Source organism: Bos indicus x Bos taurus, chromosome 8, assembly GCF_003369695.1.
Source record: "Bos indicus x Bos taurus breed Angus x Brahman F1 hybrid chromosome 8, Bos_hybrid_MaternalHap_v2.0, whole genome shotgun sequence".
In the NCBI taxonomy this organism is placed as follows: domain Eukaryota; kingdom Metazoa; phylum Chordata; class Mammalia; order Artiodactyla; family Bovidae; genus Bos; species Bos indicus x Bos taurus.
In genome coordinates, this window is record NC_040083.1 from 75,902,050 (window position 1) to 75,925,570 (window position 23,521).

At 57.6% G+C, this 23,521-nt stretch overlaps 1 protein-coding gene across 5 annotated transcripts in view; it reads right to left on the reverse strand.

Annotated features, from left to right (window-relative positions):
• Positions 1 to 23,271, reverse strand: part of CNTFR (ciliary neurotrophic factor receptor) — a 38,164-nt gene extending 14,893 nt beyond the window's left edge. The window contains exons 1-3 of one of the 5 annotated variants that reach the window (XM_027550056.1): positions 23,072 to 23,271; positions 15,088 to 15,161; positions 3,345 to 3,429 (exon numbers count right to left, since the gene is read on the reverse strand). In XM_027550056.1, coding sequence (XP_027405857.1) covers positions 3,345 to 3,429 — 85 coding nt within the window. In that variant the 5' untranslated portion in view covers positions 15,088 to 15,161; positions 23,072 to 23,271. Of the gene's footprint in view, positions 1 to 3,344; positions 3,433 to 3,619; positions 3,640 to 12,059; positions 12,147 to 15,087; positions 15,202 to 23,071 lie in introns of those variants that run through there. The other 4 variants (XM_027550053.1, XM_027550054.1, XM_027550052.1 and 1 more) reach the window with 4 other exon arrangements.
• Between the last annotated feature and the right edge of the window lie 250 nt (positions 23,272 to 23,521).

Below are 23,521 nucleotides of genomic sequence, written 5' to 3' on the forward strand. Positions count from 1 at the left end.
ACAGAGAAAGTCCTGGACACCGAGCAGCAGGGCACAGGGAGACACGGGGAGACACGGGCCTGCCCTCCTCATCCCGCCCCTCAGCCTGGAAGGATAGATGCTTCCCCAGACCTGAAGTTCTGTGCAGTAAGGGTGGGAGGGGCAGAGCAAGGGGGCGTGGAGGGAGAGGGGGCTGCCGGATCCCTCGTTAACACTCCCTGGGTCTCCCCTCTAGAGAGCCACCCTGCTGAGTTGGGGGATTTTCAGAGGCAATTCCTGTTAACGAGCCAATTAAGTTGGGCCAGTGGCCTCTTAATTAGACTTGTTAACACCACTGGGGCCGCAGGAGGTAGGGATCCCCCTACGCTGCCAGGCCCCCTTCCCCTGCCTCACACCCCCTCCCCAGCCCTGCTTTTCTCTGGGCTGGAACATCTGTCCCCAGTTGCTGCCTCTGTGGCCCTCCCCAGGCCAATCCCTGTGTGTCTGCAGGGCTCCGTCCTGCCCCTCTCTGAGCCTCTCTGTCCCTGTCAAAGGACAGGGAAGCAGGAAACCCCGCCAGCCCTGACCACTCGTCCGTGGGGCCTGGGACCAGCCGAACAGAGGATGAACAGGCGGAAGGGCGGCGGCTGGGGGGGACCTTGGAGGCCGCAGCTGTGAGGCTAGAGCAGAGATTGACTGGGGGCCTCCCTCTGACCAGAGGCCCAGGGTCCAGGGCTCAAGCCATTGAGCCCCCCCCAGTCCACCAGCCCTAGCCCCCGAGCCCCCCTCCAGCCTCCCTTCCAAAAACCTGGAGCTTCCAGGAAGCAGGCCAAGCCCCTCTCTCTGCACACCGCCCCCCACCCCAGCAGAGATTCTGCATCCAGCTGCCTTAGGAGGAGGCTGAAAACTGACCGTCGGGGGGTCAGGAAGAGCAGGGGGAGAGGGGCGTGGTCATTACAGTCCCCGGGGCACTACAGCAACACTGACCAACAGAGGCTCAGAACTCATGTGGCCCCAGCATGGCTCACTAATATTGGGGCAGGCAGGAACAGCAGCAAGAGAAGGACACCCACCGACGGCACAACAGATGTGATGGCAGCGGGGTAACACAGAACGCGGCAACCCTGTCTGCCTCACAAAGGAAATGGAAACACACAAGCTGACAACAATGACAAACCAACCATGGAAGGGCAGGGCAGGAGGAAAGACACGACAACGCAATGACAGGTGACCACCACAGGCCACAGGGCAGAGGCAGGGGAAAACGTGAGGCGACCCTCACGGCGTCACAACTGCTACAATGACACAACAGCAGCGATACACATGGCCACGCCACAGCTCCAAAGATGGCCGTGATTCAACCCTTTGTCTCTGGACAGCTCCCCCCACCCCCCGCCCCATGGGTGCCCCTACTGATGTGCTGTCCATTTCAGAAATTAAATCAAGCCGCAGGGGGAGGATGGGGTTCTTGGCCCTGACGCAGTGACAAATGCTCCGAAGGAATCAGCTGTGAAAAGGTTGTTAGAAGCCAGGATAAGAGACAGAGACAGGATGAGGTCATGGACACGGGGAACGCACAGGGACAGAGCCGACGGCTCCCTCACACCTGTGCACACAGGCTCACATGGGGACCACATGCCGGAAACGGTCCCCCCCAGGGTGTCCTAAGCAACTTCACATCACCACACATATAGGATGAGGACCGTCACCATGAGAAGAGCACACACACACAGGACAACCATCCACAGGTCAAGGCCACACTGGGACACCGTCCCATGCAGGGACGTGATGATGACATACGTGTAGAGGAATGGCACTGTCAGCGAGAGGCACAGTTACACACAGACACGTGGTCTCACACACAGAGACACAAACACAGAAAGCAGACACAAAGAGAGACAGTCATGCATGGTGGAAAGTCTCAGCCACGAGGACACAACTGCTCACAGGCCACAGTCACATACTGGCCACGTTGGACACAGGACACAGGGCACAGCCCACAAGGATATAACCACAGAGAAATGCACTCAAACAGGGACACAGCCTCACCCACACAAGAACACAGTCCAGTGCACAAGGACAGTCTCACACCCAAAGATGCAGCCTACGTCCCCCACAGGGCAGGGGCCAGGCCACTGGGAGAGGCCACCAGCAGGCCTGGGCTGGTCAGGTCAATACAGGAGCCCCTGGCATGCCGACTGCAGGTGGGGCTCGATGGGCTGGCCTGGTGGTCCCTTCAGTCCCTACCCACTGGGGAGCAGCCCTGAGGTAGGCCAGGATCTCTCTGGGCCTCAGCATTGGGTTCACAAGGAAGAGGCCACGGGAGCCTTGACCTACTGAACTCTGTGAACCCACAGCCTTGAGGGTCATGGAGCTCAGTCATCCGGGCTTGCTATGTGCCTGGGCCCCGCCTTCTCTGCTTCTACCTGGGCCAGCTGAGGTAGGGGGCAGGACACAACTAAGGGGGGAGCTCCCTACACTTGGAGCCTCATTCGAGGAGTTTTGAGGTCAGAACTTGGGCTAATGTGGCCACCTGAAGTGCTGCCTCAAATGCAGACGGGCTAGGGGTCACGTGGTCACCCTTCCCAGCAGGGGTGCCCCCGTCTCTGCTCTGCGTGTTTGTGTTCCTGTGAGGAAGACACACCTTGCACTGGACAAGTGGTCCAGGAAGGGGAGGAGGCGACCAATGGCCCCGCCTGGGCACCCCCCGCCCCTCCAGCCATCCCAGCTCACTGGTGGGCGAGCCTTCTCCCACTTATCCTGCCCATCCCCTCAGCGTGTTCTGGGGCCTCCATCCCTGTCCCTGTATTCCTTCTAGGATAAGCGAGGGGCATTCTTACCCACTGTCTCTCCCAGTGCCTCCCACTGCACCCCCCATAAACCTGAAGGGACCCCACTTCACCGGATACTGTACAGGGTCCTGTCCCTGGCTGCCCTCAATGTAGTTCCTCAGTTGTGTCCAGCTCTTTGCGACCCTACGAACTGTAGCCCACCAGGCTCCTCTCGTCCATGGAATTCTCCAAGTAAGAATACCAGAATGGGTTTCCATGCCTTTCTCCAGGGGCTCTTCCTGACCCAGGGATCAAACCCGGGTCTCCTGCATGGGAGGCAGATTCTTTACCATCTAAGCCACCTGTACCCTGTATCCTAGTGGGAAGAGGATCGGACAATCTTCAGCCAGAGATGCCATCAGCATGAAACCACCCAGCAGTGACTGGGGGGTTGTGCTTTTGGGACAATGTCAGTGGGTCACACAACTCATGTTCATGTGTGATGATGCCAGCACATGGCAGTATGTGGCTCTTGAGTGGGTGCATACAGTTATGCCAGAGAGGGTCCTGCTCAGCTCTGGAGCGCCCCTCGCCCCCCACCCGCCCAGCACTCACCCTGCGGACTGTGTCTCTGGGCGTAGACCACGGCAGCAGCAGCAGCGAGCACGGCACAGCAGGCCCACGGGACAGGAGCAGCCATCTGCTGGGAAAAAAGTGGACGGCGGGGAAAGGGGTAGCATCAGCCCAGGCAGCAGCTGCCTGGGGAGCCCCCCACCGCCACCCCATTCTCAGGGAAGACTGGGAAATCCCAGGCCTAGGGCCAGGGCACCTTGACCCCAAGCGCCCTTCTTAATGGAGCTCAGGACCCTCTTCAAGTAACAGAAAATAACCTTATTGGCATCTGTAGGCAAAGGTTTGCTGAGATGGTAGAAGGCAACCTACAGTGGTTTGTTGTTCGATAAGGAAGCTGGCTGCAGGATGTAGTCAACCGCAGATGAGTTATAGAACACTGGTAATGCTAGGGCCATTTTTCTAGAAAAAAAATAACTTTACTGGTGAGGTTAGCTAATTAGCTATAAACACTGCAAACTGAAAGGGTAATGCTTTAACTTGATTGGAGGTCTATACATCTCCAAGCTGCCTTGAACGGAAGGCCCCTGCCATGCTCCTGGGGAGACTCTGGGATCTGCCCTACCATGTTACGCCTACCTGCCCCCCCTCCACCCCCAGGTGAGCCTTGCCCGGCAGGGCTCTGGGAAGTTCAGAGCAGCAGGGTATCAGGGCAGTGGTACGTTGTGAGCCGGTCAGATGTGGTTTCTGCTTTAGTGGACACCAGTGACCATGAGAAGGATGAAGGATTTTCAGATATACGTCCCAGTCAGGGACCCCAGCCTATCGCCCTCCAGCCCAGGAGCCTGAGAGCCCCAGTCCAGCAGATGTACATGTGTCTGCACACTCCCACATGGGTACACACAGCACAGTTAGGACGTGTTTCCGGAAGCCAGGATGGATCCAGTGGCCCCTCAGTGTGTTGTCCTGCTTCTAGGATGGGTCCAGCTGCCCTCACACTGCTCCACCCCAGCACACACCTACACCTAAGGAGAGGGAAACAACCATCTCCTGCCCAAGAGGTTCCAAATCTCTCTCACTCCAGTCTTGAAGAGAGACAAAGTTCTGTCAACAAGACAGAAGCAGAGATCCAGAGACAGACCACTCCCAGACACTCAACCAGGGCCACTACCAGAGGTACAGTCAGACACACAGCAAAGACTCTGCCCCCAACAAGAGACAGAGCCCCAAAGAGCGAGCCTACACACAGGCTGGAGAGACTGTGTGGGGCACAAGCCAGAGAAACAGGTAGATCAACCAGATAACCAGCCAGGGACATGGCCAGAGAACAGCCAACACACAATCAAAGGACCCACCAGAAACACCGTACCACACTCAGCCAGATGCAGGCAGATATATCAGAGAAAGAGCAAGAAGCCCAGTCAGAGAAGCAGCCATCAGCGACACAGGCCAGGGACACTGTCAGAAACCCTGCCAGAGAAACTGCCTGACACACAAGCAGAGAAATACCAGAGAAACTGATAGACGCAAACAGGCATACACCCAGAAAAACAGCCGGAGAGAGGGCCAGAGACGCAGCCAGATGCTCAGTCAGGAAGTATCCACAGCACTCAGAACACTGCCAGGGACACTCAGACACACAGTCGGACACACTGCCAGAGACACCGTCAGAAACGCTGCCAGAGAAACAGCCAGAGACACTGCAGAGAGGGCTAGAGCAGTGCGGGTGTCAGCCTGGAGCGGTGTGGGGGTGGGGGAGTGGGGAGAATCTGACTTCTGGGGGCTCCTTTGGGGAAGGGCTCCTGCCTGCCCACGGCTGCCCTTGCCCCTGCCCAGGCCAGTCTTCCCCGCTGCACCTGGTGCTCCTCTAGCCGTGGCTGCTGGAGCCCCGGCTGCCCCTCCCTGGCATGGCTCGCCTCTCTAGGCCCCGACTGGCCTCGGCAACCCCTCCCACATCTGCAACTCCTGAGGCCTTTGCTACCACTTGGCCTGGCTCCTGACCCTCAGCCACTCCCCCCTCTCCAGCTACTCCTCAGGCTTAGGAGGTTAAGACAATGGCCAAGGACACAGTCAGCAAGTGGTGGGGCCAAGAAAGGAACCCAGGATGAGCCAGCTCTAAATTCAGAGCTGGTGTGAGAATCAGATAAGAGGCTGGAAGCCCACCTGGTTCCCCCCGCTCCCCACAACTTCCCTCCGCCTTCAACCCTTGCAGGGAGCCCTCAGACCCTCCCCTAACATCTCCACCATCCACTTTTCTCCTCACAGCCAGCAAGAAACTCTACCTCAGGGCCAACCTGCTGCCCAGCACATGGGAGAGGACCCAGGGCCTGGGAGGCAGATGGGCAGACAGGGGACAGAGGTTAGATGACAGGATGGGAGTAGAGAGACAGGGTGGTCCTCTTCTTCCAGCTCCTTCCTGGTCCCAGCTGGGAGGGGCGTGGTGGGTGAGGAGAAGGCCTGGCACGAGTGTAATGCATACAAGCAAACACACACACACACATGCGGGTCCCCACAGGGGGAGGGGTGGCTTCTTCATCAAAGTCGCCTCCATCAGCCCGATGAGTTACTGTAAGGGCCGGGCCCTGGGCCAAAGAGGCTGCAGCCATGGGAGCCGGGTGCTGCTGAGAGAGCTGCAGAGACAGGGGGATGGGGTACCAAGCAGATGCTGCACGGTTGGGGGCACCCGGAAAAGGGAGACACCCAGGGAGAGGGGAACAGAGAGGGAAAGCTGTGAGCCGAATCCCTGAGGGACAAGAAAAGACCAACACAGGGAGAAATGGAAGAAGAGACACAGCAAAACACAGGGAGCACACGATACTAACAGAGATCCAAGGGCAGCGGGAGAGACATGACCTGGAGAGAGCGACAGAAACAAGACACAAGCAGGGTCTCTGTGCCCACTGACAGCATCTCTCTAAGCCGACTCAGCTCCGGCAGTGTAAGGGGAGGATGCTGTCAGTGCGGCCATACTGGCGGATCTGAGACAAAAGCAGGGCTTCCAGGGGGCTGGGGGGCTTCTGCCCATAAAGCCAAGAGCCTAGCCCCTAGGGGATAAGAGTGGCTGGAAACCCCACCCCACCTACAGGCCCAGGAAGTCCCAGGCCACTTTGACTTCCCTCTTCCCTCCGAGTCCCAGCTGGACCCATTCCCAGGTAGGGAAGCTGAGGCCAGAGACATCCAGGCTACACCTCTGCCCTGCCCTAGCTCACCTCAGGTCACCCATCCCAGGGCAAAGAGCATCTTTCCCAGGAATTTTCCAAGTCCACACCCACGGCTCTGGGATAGATCTAGAGCATAAATGCTGTAAAGCCCGAGATGAGGGCTATGTGAACTGGCCCAGGCTCCATAGACCCTTCCAGAGGGCCAGCCTGGCCTCCAGCCCCAGACCCAGCAGTGAGGAGAGAGCAGAAGGCACCCCACTACCAAGTGCCCAGCAGCCCAAACCCCTTGTGAGCAGAAGCCCAGCACCTCTCCCAACACAGAAGCCCAGTGTCGCCACATACACACACACAGGTGACTCATCAAGAGACCATCCTGGCCCCCAACTTACCATCATGTCCCACGACGACACAAGGACACCACTACACAGTAATAACAACATTCACTAAAATGACACAGGTGCACAGCTGACAATGCCCACGGGTACAGACAGTCACTACAGTGATAACGATGCACTGAGTGACAGTCACATCCAGTGACGCCAACAAACAGGGGGACGACACCTGTTGACACTGACACAGTCACAGTGACAGTAACCTTGGTATCAAAGATGCAACGAGACTGCCACTCACTCAAGGCTGACAATGACGGTGACATCCACAGTGATACAGGGAGGCTGACAGACTCAGTAAGATGGACAGTCACGCAGAGTTAACACCAGCCTGCAGAAATGTTGACACCATGGAGGCTGACAGTCTCCAGCCACTACACTGACAGAGTGACAGGCTCCGGATCAGGGATCTCAACTACCAAGTTTCTGGCTTAGGATCCAGGGCCCAAGACCCCTCTCACCGGTCCCAGCAAGGTCGCAGGTACCCTGAGCCCCGACCCTCACCCCCTGCCCAGCCGAAGGCAAAACCTGAGAAAGGGAAGTGTGAATTTGAGAAAGCCCCTATTCATCCTGCAGAAAGAGGGCAGGTTAAGTTAATCAACCCAACCCTGAGGAATCCCTGCCACATACAGGGTGAGGGTGGGAGTTCTGAGCACCAATGCCTGGAGCCCAGCTCTGACTGAGTGTGTGCTGATGTGCAATAGTGTGTTCAGAGCTTTAGGCTTCAGGGTGTTGGTTGGTGTGGGTCAGGTGGGCTCAGTCTGGCCTGGAAAATGAATGAACAGCGAGGGCCTACGTGGTGCCTTTGAGAAACTGAGACCCAGTGAAGGTCACTGGCCTGGGGCTGGGGTGAGGTCAGGAGTGTTTCTCTGATGGAGAGCATCTGGCCTACAGCGGGGGCCATGGGGATATCTCCATGGCTTCCAGTCCCCTTCAGCAACCCCAGGCTCTGGAATCCTCCAGGAAAGGGGAAAGGCACTCTCTCTTGGGGCCTCATCCCCTTCTCTTCGCCCTGCAGTTGCCCTAGGGGACACATCCTGGGAATGAGGCAAGAACCTGGGACAAAAGAACCCACTGATTCAAAGGCCTGGGAAACTCTACAGGCCTCAGACCTGCAGAGAAATTAGGGTGAAGGGAGGAAGAGAGGCACCTACTCTTGGGGACGGAGAGAGAAAACGAGGGACAGAGCAGGGGCAGAGATAGGGACAAGGGCATGGTGGGCAGGGAGGCTCGGCCCCGGCTGGCCGAGGGGGAGCCCAGGAGAGACAGTCTGGGCGGGCGGGAAGCTCCAGGAGCGGGAGGAGGGGCTGAGGCCAGAAGGCCCCCAGATCCCACCAGGCCTAGGCAGCCTGGACAGCGTGGGCGGTGAGGGTGGGGGCAGAGGCCGGAGGAGTCCAGAGGCCGGGGGTGGGGGGGAGGCCAAGGAGGGAGGCCTGGCCCCTGGCAGCTGGCCCGGCAGGCCCCCCATGGGGGAGGGGGCGGGCCCAGGTCAGGGGCCAGCTCCTGGGCTGGGGCTGGCTGGCCATGGGGCAGGCTCCCACTCCCCATGGCGTCTCTCTCTGTCTCTGAGTCTCTGGTCTCTTTCTTTCTCTTTGAATCCAGACCCAGCCCTCCTCTCAGCGGCCCCCCACCCACCTTAAGGGGCACAGGACCCAGAAGCTGTGCCTGGGTTCAAGCCTTATCTCCTCTTCCGATGCCACCCCATCCCCACACACTCCAGGGGCAAGCCCCCCATGCTCTGGGGGAAGGACACTGCCCAAACGTAGCGCCACTCCTCCCTCATAGAAGGGGGGCAGGATGAAGCTAAGCACCAGTGGGAGGGGGCCAGGAGGGAGGCGGGGGGTGGGAGCAGTCCCCCAGCTCCAGTCTCTGGCTGAGGTTGTGGAAAAGGAGGCAGCCCAACATGAATGAATTGGGGGGGCGGTATCCGCACCTGCTATTGTGACCTCCACAGCCGGAGACGGGGGCCTGGGGGGGGGGACAAGATTCCAATGGATTTTGGCAGCGGCTTGGACTCTTGAGTGCTCACGCCCCCCACCCCCCAACCTCTTGCACCGTGGGGACCCTGAGATCAGCATGTGCGTGCCCTGCTGCACATGTGTGCTGGCGTATTGCGCGCTTCCCGTACCGGGTCTGGATGGGCCACTGGGAGGTGTCCAAGAGAGATACCCATCCAAATCACACCAGCCGGGCCCACACATGGAGCCCCAGGCGAGCCCTGTGTGCTGCCCGGTGACCTGGGTGCTGGCTCGTCCACACTCATGTATGCAGGCCTGGACAAGAGCAGTCCTCTAGAAAGGTCCAGGCTTGCTCCCTGAAAAGTCATCTGACCCAACCCTCTGCCTCTCCAATGGGGAGCAGGAAGGGGCAGAGAAGTTCATATCCTCCCCGTGGGCACATGGGCTCTGGACAGCTTCACAGCATCCAAGATGCAAGCGCTAACCCCCCTCCCCCTAGCCCCAGTCCAGAGTCCCTCCTGGCTTCTAGGAGAATCAGGAGGATCTCTCCATGCAGAAGAGGGCCACACACCAGTCTGGTTAGGTCTAGGGGGAGCCAGGCGGCTCCTCATGGAGGAACAGACGCTGCAGGAGGTTATAGACAGCTGGAAGGCCTCCATGGAAGGCGGGGGATGGGCAGGTCAACGGGGCTGACCAAGACTTCCCTCAGCTGACAGGGGAGGGGGCTTGCAGCAGACTCACAGCAGATGAGGCAGAAGGAGGCTGCAGAGCCCTCTGTGGAGACAGAAGGATGGACAGAATCGCTCTCCAGGCTTGGGGGCTGGGACAAAGACCTCTTTGCCTCAGCCTCTCCCACTACCCCCCACGCAGGGCCCCATCACCACTACGGTGCAGACACAACCTCGAATACATACACAGAGGTTGACGCTTGCAACGTTGTGTGTATGTGGGTGCATGCGCGTGCACACACACACACACACACACACACACACACACACACACACACACACACAAGGCGGGGTGGGCAGTGCGCGCGAAGCGTCAATGTGTAACAAAAAGAACTGAAGATGGTCTTTCGGACAGAGTCTGAGTTGAGTGGGGGGAACAGAAACTTCGACTGTCCACGTGTGCTGTTCTCCTCAACCCCCCTCCACGCACGCACACTGCACACACTACTTCTGAGGAAGCTTCTGGTCTGCTGGGCAAAAGCAAGCCATCCTTCCTCCCCCTTCCTCCCCTCCGCACAGTGGGGAAGCCAGAGCAATCTGTTCCTGATGGGTAAACACAGGCATGAGTATGCGCGCACACATGCTCACACACACACACGCTCACACACACACACACCCACAATCCAGGGGCAGACACACCCGGTGCTCGCTTCACCCCAAGACAGAATGCACACTCAGGCTCTCGCTACCATCGTAGAGCTCCCCAAAGCCCCCCATCTCCACCACACAGCTAGAACTTCACAGACACACCCAGGCACCCCTCTCGCAGACACTGGCATCGTATTCTCCCATTACCGCCACTCATCACGGCCTCCCACGTGGACACCCACTACCACATCCTCGCACACAGTGGTGTGCGTTGCACACAAGAATCACAGTCACAGTCACACACACAGACTCTCACACATATGCTCAATCAAAACAGTTCTGGCCTCACATATGGATACCAGCACACACTCAGAACAGTCACCCTTGCACACAGATACCGTAGCACCTCCAGAAACTCCGAGACCAAAGACCCCACCCCCTTCACCCTCAGCCCTCACACCTCTACACCCGGCAGTGAGAAACACACACATACACACCCAGAATAGTCACTCCCTGCTTGGACCTTGGGTTGCCAGGCCCGTGCTTAGGGGAAGGGAAGATAAAGCTCAGGGTGGCCTAACACAGAAAGGGAAAGTTTCTAAAAATCGAGAAAGCAGAAAACCATTCCCTACTTGGCACCTTTCTCTGCTCACCCTTTCACCAGCATTCAGGAATGAGGAGAGATCCTGGCCAGAGTAGAGTGGTGAGGAAGCCCCCAGGCGAAGAGATGGTGGCACTGGTAGCAGCAGGAGCCAGCAAGCCCCAGAAGCCAGCCTGCTCCCCAGGACCCTCCCGCCTCTCCTCCTCACCACTTCTTCTCCAGCCTAGCTACCTGCTGTGTGAGCCCAGGCCTCTCGGAAACCTCTCTGTGCCTACAGCTGTCTACAGGGCACCTGAATGTCAGGCCTGGCTGCAGGAAGTGGGGGAAGGGGAAGGAGATGAGACCTTGACCTCAAGCCCCAGCCCCTGCCAAGGCCCTGTCATCACTGTCAGACCCAAAGAGAAATGGGGACAGCCCTGGCCAAGCCAGCGCTGCCTTAACAAACCACCAGGACAAGAATCCTAAAGCGTCCTTGGACCCTGCAGCCCCGCCCCCCATCACAAGAGAAGAGGCTGTGTCGCTGTCCAGGCAGAAAGGAATCCAGGCTGGGCTGGCCAGGCCCCAACCCGGGAACAATCGTCAGTGTTGTTGACGTCCTCACCACTTGCTGCTCCAGGTGTAGTGTGAGCCCTGATGCCCCATCCTAAAGAGAGCCTGCTTGGGCCCCACGGACCAGGCCTGGGAGGGAACACCGGGTGGCAGAGCCTAAGGAAACCAAGCAAGGCAAAGCCCAGGAAGCCAGGTGACAGGGACTTAAGGAAAGTGACAAAAGAATTCAGGCAGCCGGGTTAAGGGAAACTAGGTGACAAGGCTCCAAAGAACACAGGCTGTGGGGGCCAAAGGAGACCTGGCCGCAGGGACCGAAGTTATTTAGCTCAGAGGTGGGGACCAACGAAGCCAAGCAAGAGGCCCACAGGATGCAGGAAAAGAAAGATATTGGGAGCTCATCCCTCTGCCTGGACGTCACCCCCACAACCGGGGCCTCTCTCTCAGTAGCCCCCTTCCCACCCCGGTGGTGGTCCCCTCCCCCAGGCCAATGGACACGGCCAGACCCCCTCCTCTTGCTGGAGGCCTGGTCCGGCTGCAGCCAGTGGGCCCCGGCCCCATCCCTGGGACCTCAGGAAGTCCCAGTCCCTCCCACCGGCTGCAGAGGCAGAGGGGGGCTGCTGGGGGGAGAGAAAAAGAAGAGGAGAGAGAGACAGCTTGGCAGGGGGAGCGCCGAGCAGCCGCGGGGGGCGGGGGCCGAGAAAGGAGCGGGAAGCGCCGGGGCGGGCTGGCGGGCGGCGCGGGCGGGGGTGACAAGTTCTCCGGCCCCGCGGCCGCGCGGCCACTGACCTGGGTCCCCGCGCAGGCGCCCCGTCGGTGCCTCCGGCGCTCCGTGGGTCCGCCCGTCCGCCCGCGGGCATCGGGCCCCCCGGGGGTTCGGGGCTGGGGCCCGGGCGGCCCGGGGAGCAGGCGTGTCCCCCCCACCCCCGAGCGTCCCGGCGGGCGGGGGGCCGAGCCGTTGCGAGCGAGCTGGGCGGCTAGCGGGCCGGGAGGCGGGGAGGAAGGAGCGCGCGGCGGGCGAGCGAGCCGAGCGAGCGGAGGGAGCGAGTGAGGGACGGCAGGCAGTGAGGTCATCCTTTGAATCTAATTGTCTGAGTCAGGAGGAGATGTGGCACTCGAGGCAGGGGGAGGGGAGGGGGAAGGGACCCTCCCGGCTCCGGCCCACCGCCACCCCCGCCCCTCCTCACCCCTGGGGGCAGCCGCGGCCTCCCCTCCCCCGCCCGGGCCGAGTCTTCTCAGGCCAACTGGGACCAGCCCCGGCCGGTCTCACTCAGGGCTGACCTCTGCTGCGAAGGGCTCTCCGTCCCACATCACCCCCAGAGAGTCTAGTCTCTAGGGGGGACGGGGAGCCCCCTCCCGGTCCAGTGTGCCTTCCTGCCTGTCTGAGGTCAGGGAAAGCCCCCATTCCACCCCAGGTCTACTTCTGCCCTCTGAGGAGAAAGAGGGAACTTCCACTAGCCTTCCTAGGGACCTTGTGCACTCTTAGAAGCTGGAGTCCCCAACTCTCCGAGTGACCTGCGTTGGAAATTTGGGGGAATCTGGACATTGAACCACAGCTCACCTCCCTCCCGAGGATGACAGTTCAATGCCAGCCAGTCCTCCAGTCCTGCACTTTGAGGGGCACGAGGACCCCCAGTGGACCCCAGGGTCCCCCTACTCTGTATGCCCAACCCTTCAGGAGGGGCAGAAGCCAGGCCAGACACCTAAGGTCCCCAGAGGCTGCTCAGGGAACAGCCCACTCCAGTGGTTTGGGGAGAACAAGATGGCAGTTGGGCCCTGGGCTTGTCAGGTGTGTGCACACCCATGCATGCACACAGGAGCACATGCACACGTGTGTATACACACACACACACACACACCCACGGGATGGTGGGGGGAGACCAGGAGGCTGGGGATGCTCACACCGACGGCCACACAGCTCTCCCATCGCCCCCATGGGGGAGGGGTGATAAATATTTAAGGGGCTTTTAGCTCTGAAGGGGCCGAAGCTGGGGGAGGGAGGGGGATCCACGATGCCTGATTAATGGGGTTACGGGCTCGGATCAATCCATCCGCCCGCCGCCTCCCTCCCCCTCCTCCCTCCCTCCGCCTAATGCGCTTTATCAGGAGACGCTTTTCTGACTTGGCAGCGTCGGGTGTTTTAAATAGACCCATTTAGAGCAGGGGTTGGGGGAGAAAGGAGCGGGGGAAGGGAGACAGAGATTGAGACAGGCTGGGAGACAGAGACGAATCAGAAGAGAGAGAGACAAGCCCGGAACAGAGAGACTGGGAGCAGAGAGACAGAAGGAGATGCAGACACGGAAATAAGAGGCTGAGGATGACACTCCCGCAGAGGCTGAATGGGAGGGTGGGGGACGGTGATGGGAGGCCAAGGGGAAGCTGGGGGGCTGCAGAGCAGAAACAAACAAAAAAGAGAGAGAGACAGACGCAGAGAGAGGAAAGGAGCCACCAACAGCAAGGAGAAACCGAGAGAGAGGTTCTCTGCAAGGGCTGAGTGCTAGCCTGGGAGACAGCAGATATCTTTTATTTCCAAAAACAGTTTTTCATCCACTTTGTTAAATTAAAAAGCTGTTTTTAAAGCGGTGCTGAAGGTGCTGCTGGAGGAGGGTGGACAGAACTGCCAAGTCCTCCCTCACAGCCTCCTCCTCTGCCCCCACAGAAGCCGCCTCAGCCTTTCCCCCCCGGGGGTGTTCTCCAGCTCCCCTGCTCTCTGTGCTCCTCAGGGATCCCCAGGGACAGGGTCAGGGCATCTGAGCTACTGTTCATTGGCAGAAAGTCCTTCCTGCTGTCTGGCCTCAGTCCCTCCTGCTCCATGGAGCCCATTCTCTTGCCTGACCGCTAGCCTTCTGTGCTCCGACCCCAGTTCCGGCTCCCTAAGGTGTCCCCAGTGTGTCGGGGGTGATTAGCACAGCTCAACAGCTCAGTTTCCCAACCGGCCACCAAGCTCCTCCCAGATGTTCCCCTCACTGTTGTGCCAATCTGAACTTCTGATAGACACCCCACTCCAAGTCTTCAGGTCCTCTGGGAACCGGGAGACTGAAGCATAACCCTCTCCAGCCTTCTAAAGTCCCTTTTCTACTCTTCAGAACCCCAGCTCCATTTTAAGTCCCTTTTATGGCCATGATGTTGTCAGCCTGGGATACACTCGGCTTGGACCCCACCCTCAACAACACCCCACTGCTAGTTCTGAAGGGTCAGCCCCCCCACCCCCACCCCACTTCCAGGCCGGGAAAATGGCCAGTCTGTTTGGGAGCTGAGATGAAAAGCCCTGCCGGCCTTTGTGGGCCTCTGGCGGGTTTTCGACAATAGGCCCTTCCGTTCCGCTCCAGTGCCTCGATTTCTTGAGCACCCCCACCCTGGGGCTGCCAATCCAGGGGCCTTGCCTGGCCTGAATGAAAGGCAGGGAGAGTCAGGCCCAGCCCCCAAGGCTGGCCTCAGAAGATTTTGGACTTTCTGACCCTCCATCCCATCTCCTCCAAGCTCAGCGGCTCCCCACCAATTAAACCAGAAAGATGCTTTGGGCAGAGAAGAAGCCTGACAATGAGACAGAAACATGCTCCCATATCCGGGATTCAGTCCCAGCAGTGCAGAACTCAGTTTTCTGACCTGGCTTTCCCTTGCCTGTGTGATGGTGGGTAAGTCTCCTCCCCTTTATAGGCCTGTCATGGGGGCATGAAAAGCCTCAGGAGGAAGGAGGGGGGAAGAACAGGAAGGGATCTCAGACCCTCCTTCACTCACATCCCCAGACCTACGGCCCCCATGGCACCTGCCAGATGCCCTGAAACTGACCTGCCTCCCCCAGGCCCCCAGCACATACCTCTTCACCAACCGCTGCACACCGAGCACATCAATGTCCTCCTCTTCCTCCAGACCAGGCTCTTCCGGAGACTTCTGAAACCAAGGGGGCGGGATGATGTGACAAGGCTGGGTTCTAGAAGGGCAAAGGGCACAAATCAGAGGCCACAGAGGAGCCTCAGACCTTAGTCAAACTCAGAGCTCATTTCACGCTCACAGCCCCACTGTGAGAAGGGGAGACTGAGGCAGGCAGCAGGTCAGTGTCCAGAGGAGAAAGAGCTGGGAGTGGTCCAGGCTCCCTGAAGCACCCTTTGCAGACTTTAGGTTCTGAACCGCAGGGACAAGGAGAGGCCAGAAACCAGCGGCCTGACACCACACATAGATGCAGACCCACAGACCATCTGAAATCCCCACACAACCGGTTCACAGACACAAGTACCTCCATGTCACACACATCCTCCCATGCACACTCACACAGGGACACATGGCCCCCAGCAGGCAGAAACACACACCATCATACTGTCTTCTCCTCATCACCACTATGATTTATTGAGCATCTGTTATGTGCCAGGAACTGTGTTAGGCACTTTATATACATGATCTCATTTAATCTTCATGACTTCTCCATGAGGTAGGTTCTATTATTATTCCCATTTGACAGCTGAAAAAACAGATTCCGGGAGGTTAACTTGCCCAAGATCACACAGCCGATCAACTCAAGTCTCAAAGCAGAGATTTGAGTGCAAATCTCATTCTGGAGCCCTTCTACTAGTGCCCTTCTACTTGCCTCTGCAGATCTCTCCCCTGCCAGCACAGTGCCTTTCCCAATAATAACGGGAGCAGCTAACACTTGCTCAGGGCCCTTGATAAGCCAAACACAATGATAAAGACCTAACATACAGTTTTGCACCATATCACCGAAACAACCTTTGAAGGCAATCCTGGTCCCATTTTGCAGATGAGAAAACTGAGGCTCAGAGAACAAAAGCACCTTTCCTTGCCCAACGTCACATGACTGGTGCTGAAGAAAGCTATTCTGAAAGTCATTGTTGCTTCTAGGACTCCAGTTACTTGAACAGAGCCCTCGACTTCTACAAGACCTTGGAAGATTCTCAGAGTCCAACTGCTCCATTTCCCACCACAACAGGTCCCAGCTGCGTCTGCCAAAGGCACGATAAGGTGCCTAAACACATACGCATGAGAAAGGAATTCCATGTCATCTGACTCTGCCTGGAGAGGCAGAGGTACCACCAACCAGGGAGAGATGGCTGGAAACTCAAACAAGGTGTTAGGGACAAGCAGACTGGTGGTAAGAGATACAGACACACCGACAGGCCCACAGAGACGGAGACAGACAGGAAGACAGACACACGGGGCTGAGCGATGACAGAGATGGTGGGGAAAGGAGACAACAGAGGGAGAGGAGGATACAGGCTGACATGAAAAAGCAGACAGGTACACACTGACATACACAGGCAGACTAATAGAGAGTCATCCAACCTTGAGGAAAAGAAAACTCTGAAAGCAAAACAGGACTCATGTATAAGTGAATGTGTAGGTGAGTATGCATTCGAGTGTGCCTGTGTTGGGGGCATGCAGAGTCTGTATAACTACACACATTACACCAGCTGCTTCTAGCAGTTTCATCTGATTAATAATAAATGCCCTATAATTACAGCCACTCCCCCCAGCCCTTCTTCCTGTTTTTTTTGTCAGCTGCCTCCAGGCCAGCCCCCTATAGACCCCAGGGCCCCCCTCCATCCTCACCTGCTGCCTTATAGAGGGCTGAGAGACATGAGCTGGGCAAGGAGGCCAGACTCCCAATCTGAAGGGGAATACCCATTTCTCTATGTTGGATTAATGCCCCATGCCTCTAAAAAAAAGGTCATGCCGTTTAGATCTCACTCAGAACCCTCCCCCAGCTCCTCTGTTCCCCTGGTATAACCTCTGAGCCCTAATATGGCCGAGGGGCCCAGGTCTGGGATGCAGAGAGATGAACTCTCGATCACTCACTGGCTGAAAGAAGTCTCCATTCACCAAGTTACCTCAGTCTCAGAACCCCACAGGCTCAAAGGAGGAAGGGACCAGGACAGCCCCCCCAACCTCATCATTCCCACCCCAGCAGCGCCAGAGTCTCTGCCCACTTGTGTACTCCCACGCTTTGGACACCCAGTGCCTGCCTCCATTCCTGAGCCCCCTCAAGTCCACCTCCTCCCAGGCCCCCCACCCTAGCTCTCCAAGGCAGCTCTATCAGAGTCAGCTGCGGGTTTGTGCTGATCTGTTTCTAATCGCTGGGGCCTGGTTCACGCTTGCCCACCCCACCCCCCCAATATTGATTCCATTATTTGGAGAGTCATTGACGTCAGGGACCTGGATGGGTGCCAAAACCGCGTTCTCTCAGGGCCTGGGCCAGGGCCCAGCCCCCATCCCACGATTTCACGGAGGGGCCCAGAAAGGTCAGCTCATGGGCCAAGGTCACATGACATCTGTCCTCAGAGGCTGGGCTCATCTTACCTTTCGGGGACCACTGTGAGTCCCCTTCTCCTGGGGGAGAGGGGCTCCACAGAGGCCTGGGGGTCAGAAGTGAGGTGGGGACGTATAGCACAGGGTGTGGAAGAAACTCACTGGCACTTGGGCTGCAAGGAAGAGCTCTAGGAGAAGGGATAGAGGCAGCGGCTCAGAAAAGGCTACCTGGGGAAGACATTTTCCTTGGTCACACACCATTTTGGAACATTCTGAAGCTGGACTTGAAATGGTTACCACTGACTACTTGATTTTTATGTCTGTTATCAGTTGTATCTCCAAGCTCTCTGAGAAGGAAATTCTTGGTGGTGCAAGATAACAGATTACCCTAAATGTTGCCATCATGTGACTAACTGGCACCACTCTTTTAGAAACCTTTGTTCCCTACAAAGGAAGGCTCTGTCTCCTGTGCAACTCCCGGCCCATGCTGCCTGCCTCAGTTTCTCCGCATTCTCTCTCTCTCTCCTGCCTCTGTGCCTAACCCATCAAGATGCAGCCACTGCTACCCCAGCACCTCTGAGGCTCTGGCTGCACAGGGTATTTTTAGGATCTGAACTCTGTGTTCTCAGACAGACATTAATAACCAATACAGACAGTCTATGGTGCCCACAGCAGCTAAACCTCAGAAGTGAAGTAAAAGTTGCTCAGTCGTGTCTGACTCTTTGCGACCCCAAGGACTATAACGTCCATGGAATTTTCCAGGCCAGAATACTGGAGTTGGGTAGCCGTTCCCTTCTCCAGGGGATCGTCCCAACTCAGGGATCAAACCCACTTCTCCTGCATTGCAGGCAGATTCTTTACCAGCTGAGCCACCAGGGAAGCCCAGCCTCAAAGGCTCAGACCTGGGGTCCACTGCTTTAGCTAGAGTCCAAGAAACCCAGACTTAGAGAAAGCAAGGGACATGTTCACCACCACACGGGGGAGAAAAGGATTTTCCCATCTTCTGAAAAATCTTGAAGCTGGGGAGAGGACAGAAGTGAGCTCTGACCTCTGCCACAGACCTTTTCAAGGAAGAAGCTGCCCATCCTTTGCACTCCTTCCTTGAATACAGGGAAGTCCTTCCTTTAATCTTGCCTGCAAATCACTTAGGGGTGGTTCAAACCAAAAAACAGGGTTATGCCACAGAGGCTGTTCAGTCTCAAGCCACAAACCCCGGAGAGTCCCCTCTCCCCACAGTCTGTCCCACTCAGTGCTCATTCGTCAACATTTCTTGAGCATCTAATCCCTGCCGGCCAGGGAATTAGGGACATGGTCCTGCCCGCCAACACCACTCAGTCTGGTTGGAGAGAAAGATTGTTTACTCAACACTGGCCTCCCACTGTGTACCTTGTTTATAGCAGAGGCAGGGTCGGTGGGGGCTGAGACTCGTGGACCCCCCGCCCCTAAGTCCCAGATTTCACAGGCAGTTAGTTACTCTGCAGCCTTGCTGAGCACTGTAAAGAAGTAGAGGCAGTGTACAGTGGGGCATTCTGACCTCCCTCAGGACTAAGGATGCTTCAGTCCATTCCTGAACCCCAGGACGGGCCCTTGGACCGCCCAGGAGTCACCACCCTAGTCTATTAATAGACTGGTGTTCCAGCCCCAGCTTTGAGGAGCTGGTTCCCCACAGCTGTAGGGTCCAGCTCTTCCCCACATTTGCCCAGCTCCTCCTCTCACCTCCTTGGCTCTGGTGACCCCCAACCCAGCATGGCTCTATGCTTTGGGGGCCCTCTTAGCCCTCTGCAGAGGTAAAGAGGGGCGATGACCTCAGTGCCCTCAGCCCACTGGGACCACAGCCTCCCCAGCCCCTCCCCACAGGAAGCTAGGGTCTGGGGTGGGTGTGGTCACCCAGGGCCACTGGAGTTTACACAGCTGAGGTATTCCCCACACACACCCCCAATCCCTTGGCGGGTCTGGAGGAGGGGTCAGCTCTCTTCTCAGCCTCCTAGTTCTCTGGGACCCCCCCTCCCAACCGGGCACACATGGTCCCCCCCCCCCAATCCATCTGCATTTCAAAGAAAATAGGCTCCATCTGTTTCCGATTCATTTACACTTCAACTCACCATGGGGGGGCAGAGCAGGGCGCCTTGCCTTCAAGCCCTCCACCCCCATAGGGGGGCTGGAGAGCACGTGTCCTGCTCTGGGACGAGGAGCAGTTACAGCCTAGCCATCTGAGCCTGAGAGCCAGATCCCTACTTCGTGGGGTGCTGGTGCACTGGCCTCCACAAAAAGAAGAGTGTAAAGCCCCGAGCAGTGTCTTCAAGGCAGGTGGAGTCCTAAGACTGATTGCAACCTGACCCAATTGCCACCCCATCCCACCCCCGCAGAGCTACTGCTCTTTTGGGAGACAGAGGGGAGAACCCCAGGCAGATGCTGGAGACAGGATAAGGACTCAGGCATTCCAGGAGACACTGGGAGATATAACAAAATGTGGCCCAACCCCGTTCCAGCCAGGGAAAAGGAGAGAGAAGAGGGTGCGTTCTACTCCAGTCTTCTCCTCCAGCCACCTTCTCACCACAGATCTGGGGCTACCATCTCCAGAATCAGAGATTCGCCATCTAGGAGAGGTCAAAGAAGCCAGATGTCTATCCCCCTCAAGTCAACCTTCATGCTGCTCCCATCTGAAGGATAAGTGGGATGGGGGAGATGTCTTGGGAAGACGTAAGTCTTACTTCCCCATACCTGACCCTTTCTATCACAGGAGGGGTACCCAAAACTATTGAACAAAGATGTGCACGTACATGGTTCATAGGGAACCCTAAGGGTACATGTCACCCCTGAACCAAAAAGCCACTCGGCTGTCCTGAGAGTGATTGAGAGCCTAGTCTCCTCTGGAAGAACAGGCAGAAAGGTTTAACTGGGTGTTTCCCACCACTCTCCACCAGCCCACAACCCAAGTAATGGACGTGACCAAACACATATCTCTTCCACTCCCCACCTCTGGAGAACACAGATCTTGTAATAGTCTCTGTTCCCGTCCCCAGCTGCCCTGAGACATACCATAAACCAGTGAAAGCATGAGTGAGTTGAACCGTGAGTTCTAAGTTCCCCTGGGAGTGTGAACATAATCCTAATGTGGGTTTGAGTGTCCCAGAATGGAAAGCTAACTTGGTGTGATTCTAAGTGTGAATCCCAGGGTTTCCATGTGAATATGAAAGCCTCAAGGTGCAAGCACCAGTCTGAGTGTGAGCACTGGGGCCCTAGTGTGACTCTGAATCTAAGCCCCAGGATGGAAGCAAGTTTAATTAACTACCAGGGATGTCAGTCTGAGTGTGAACACCAAGATGGAAGTTTAGGTTTGAGTGTGAATGCTGGTCTCACTGTGCATGTGACTATAAGCCCCAGGGCTGAAATGGGAGTCTAACTGTGAGCCCCAGGATTCCCAAACAAGTCAGTACAGGCAAGAGTCCTAGTGTTCATGTGAGCCCCTGGTCTTCGGGGCTTTCTGAGTGTTAGCTAAGGTTCCCCACGTGAGTCTGAGTATGAGCACTGGGGTCCCTTTATAAGTATGGGTCCCTAAGTGATCCCAGGATGGAAGTGAGTATCTTGCGTGTCCTAGTGTGAATCTGAGTGTGAACTCCAAGATGTGAGCATGCATGTATAAACCCCAATGTCTTATGTGAGTCCTTGAGCTCAAATGAACTCCTGGTTCCCCAGGTAAGTCTGGGTGTGAGCCCCAGAATGTGTGAATCTGAGAAAGCTCCAGGGTGTCAGTGTGAGTCCCAGTGTGAGCCCTAGGACCTCAGGGAGTTCTCAGCATGGGCACTAGGTCTCAGTATTAGCCTATGAGCCTCAGGACAGAAATGTGAATCTAAGTGTGAGCCTAGAGTCCCAATGTGAGTCTGAGTGTAAACTCCAGGACTGAAATGTATCACTGGATATGACCAGAATATAAGTGAATCTGAGTGGAAGTCCATTGTCCAAATGGTAATTCTGAGTGTGAGTCCATATGAGTTTAAGTGTCCCAGTATGAAGCTGACTATAAATTCCAGAGCCTCTAGAAGTCTTGCATGTGAACTCTAAACTCCTACTTTTCACATAAGGCTCAGGGTCCCAGTCGGAGTATTAACCGTGATGGACTGTGAACCTGGGCTGCATGTCACCAATCCCGACCAGGAGCCCTAAGAACCAGCCCAGAGGATCTATGTGGATTTTGGCAGTGGAGCAGGTATGCAGAATTTATGGAGACACAGTCCCCTCCACCCACCAAGCTCTGGCTAGCTATACAGCCATAGAAACATCTAATTGTTCAAGCTCCATCATCCCCACATATGCATTGGTACACAATCATACCCAGAGTTAGACACACAAAAATGCACTCAGTGTTTCAGACCCCCCGACAAACAGCATTTACAGATGCACAAACACACCCAGCATTTCATACACCCACCTCCTCCGTGATTACAGCCACAGGAATACCCCCAGTGACACGGACACAATTACATCAAGTACTACAGGCAAAGCAAATAGTGTTGCAGACACACTTCTCCAGCGGCATGCACACACACACCCAGTGTTGCAGACACAACACTGCCAGCCACACAGACGCTTCTCAAAAGAGAGAGACTAGACGGAAAGAGACAGAAAATCCTGAATTTTCAACAAGGCGTGAAATAGTCCTGCCCGCCTGAAGCTACTGACGGGGGGAGGGGGCCAAGGGAGCGGACGAGCGCGAGATCTAGCGCTGGAAGAGAGGCTCGGGAGAGGAGAGGCTCGGAGCCGAGGAGGAGAGCTGTCCGTCTGGTGACCTCCCCGCGGCCCAGCCCCCACGCACCGGGCGCTACACTACTCCGAGCAGCACAGGGACACCCAGGCCGGCTCCAGCAGAGCCACACTAGGGGAAGACACACACCGGCAGACTCACAAAGAGGCGGGGATACACCGCAGGCGGACTCACACGGACACACAACACGGGAGCACTTACAAAGAGATTCTGGAGGAGACCCACTAAACGGAGATACATCCAGGCGGACTCACGAGGAAACCACAGGCAGGCTCGCGCCGACACACACACACACACACACACACACACACAAGCGGATTCACATGGACACCCATATACAGGCGGACGCGCAACCGTCCGTTCACACCCCTGGGCGCTTTCAAGTCCAGATTTCTGCTGGAGAAGGAAGCCGCCTCTGGGCGCGCGGGGATCACTACGACCCCCCAGCTCCGGAATTTTCCCAGACCCTGCGCGCGACGCTGAGAGGTGAGGGAGAACCCGGTGCTAGGGCAATCGATCCCTGCCACCTCCCGCCGGCCGACTGTCCGCCCCACCACCACGCCCAACCCCCGGCGCGCCCGGACGTGGGGGGCTGTTTCTCCTGCGCCCCCGCCCCCGAGTTTACGGGCAAAGTTTCCCGTGAACTTTCCTGTCCCCCCCACCCCAGTCTCGGGCCCATGCACGTCCCCTCTCTCTTCCCGCGCGCACGAGGGCCGCGGATCTGTCGGTCAACCCGAATGTTTGAGGGTTCGGCCGCGCGCGCTCCGCGCGAGGTACTCACCGCGCCCTCGGACAGCCGGGGCTCCGCGCCTAGCTCTTCGACCGCCCCCGGCAGGGAGAGAGGCAGGGAGCGCGGAGCTAGCACCGCCGCCGGATCCCGCCGCCGAGCCCCGCGCTGCGCCGGCTGGAGCCGCTGCCTCCGCTGCCGCCGCCGCCCGCTCTGCACCGGCTCCTCGGCGCTCGGCGGCTTTAACCCCCCCCATCCTCCTCCCTCCCTCGCGCGCTCCCTCCCTCCTTCCCTCGCCCATGTGACCGCGGGCGCCCGCCCGGCCGCGCGCGCCCTCGCTCCCCTCCCCCTCCCTCCTTGTCTCCCCGCGCCTCCGCGGCCGCGCGCCGCGACCCCCTCCCGACCACGGCCCCCGCGCGCCCCCGCCGTGGCACGCTCCCTCTCCTGGCACGCGCGGGCACAGTCATCCTCAGCAGGCCTGTGAGCCCCCACTCCCCCTCACTC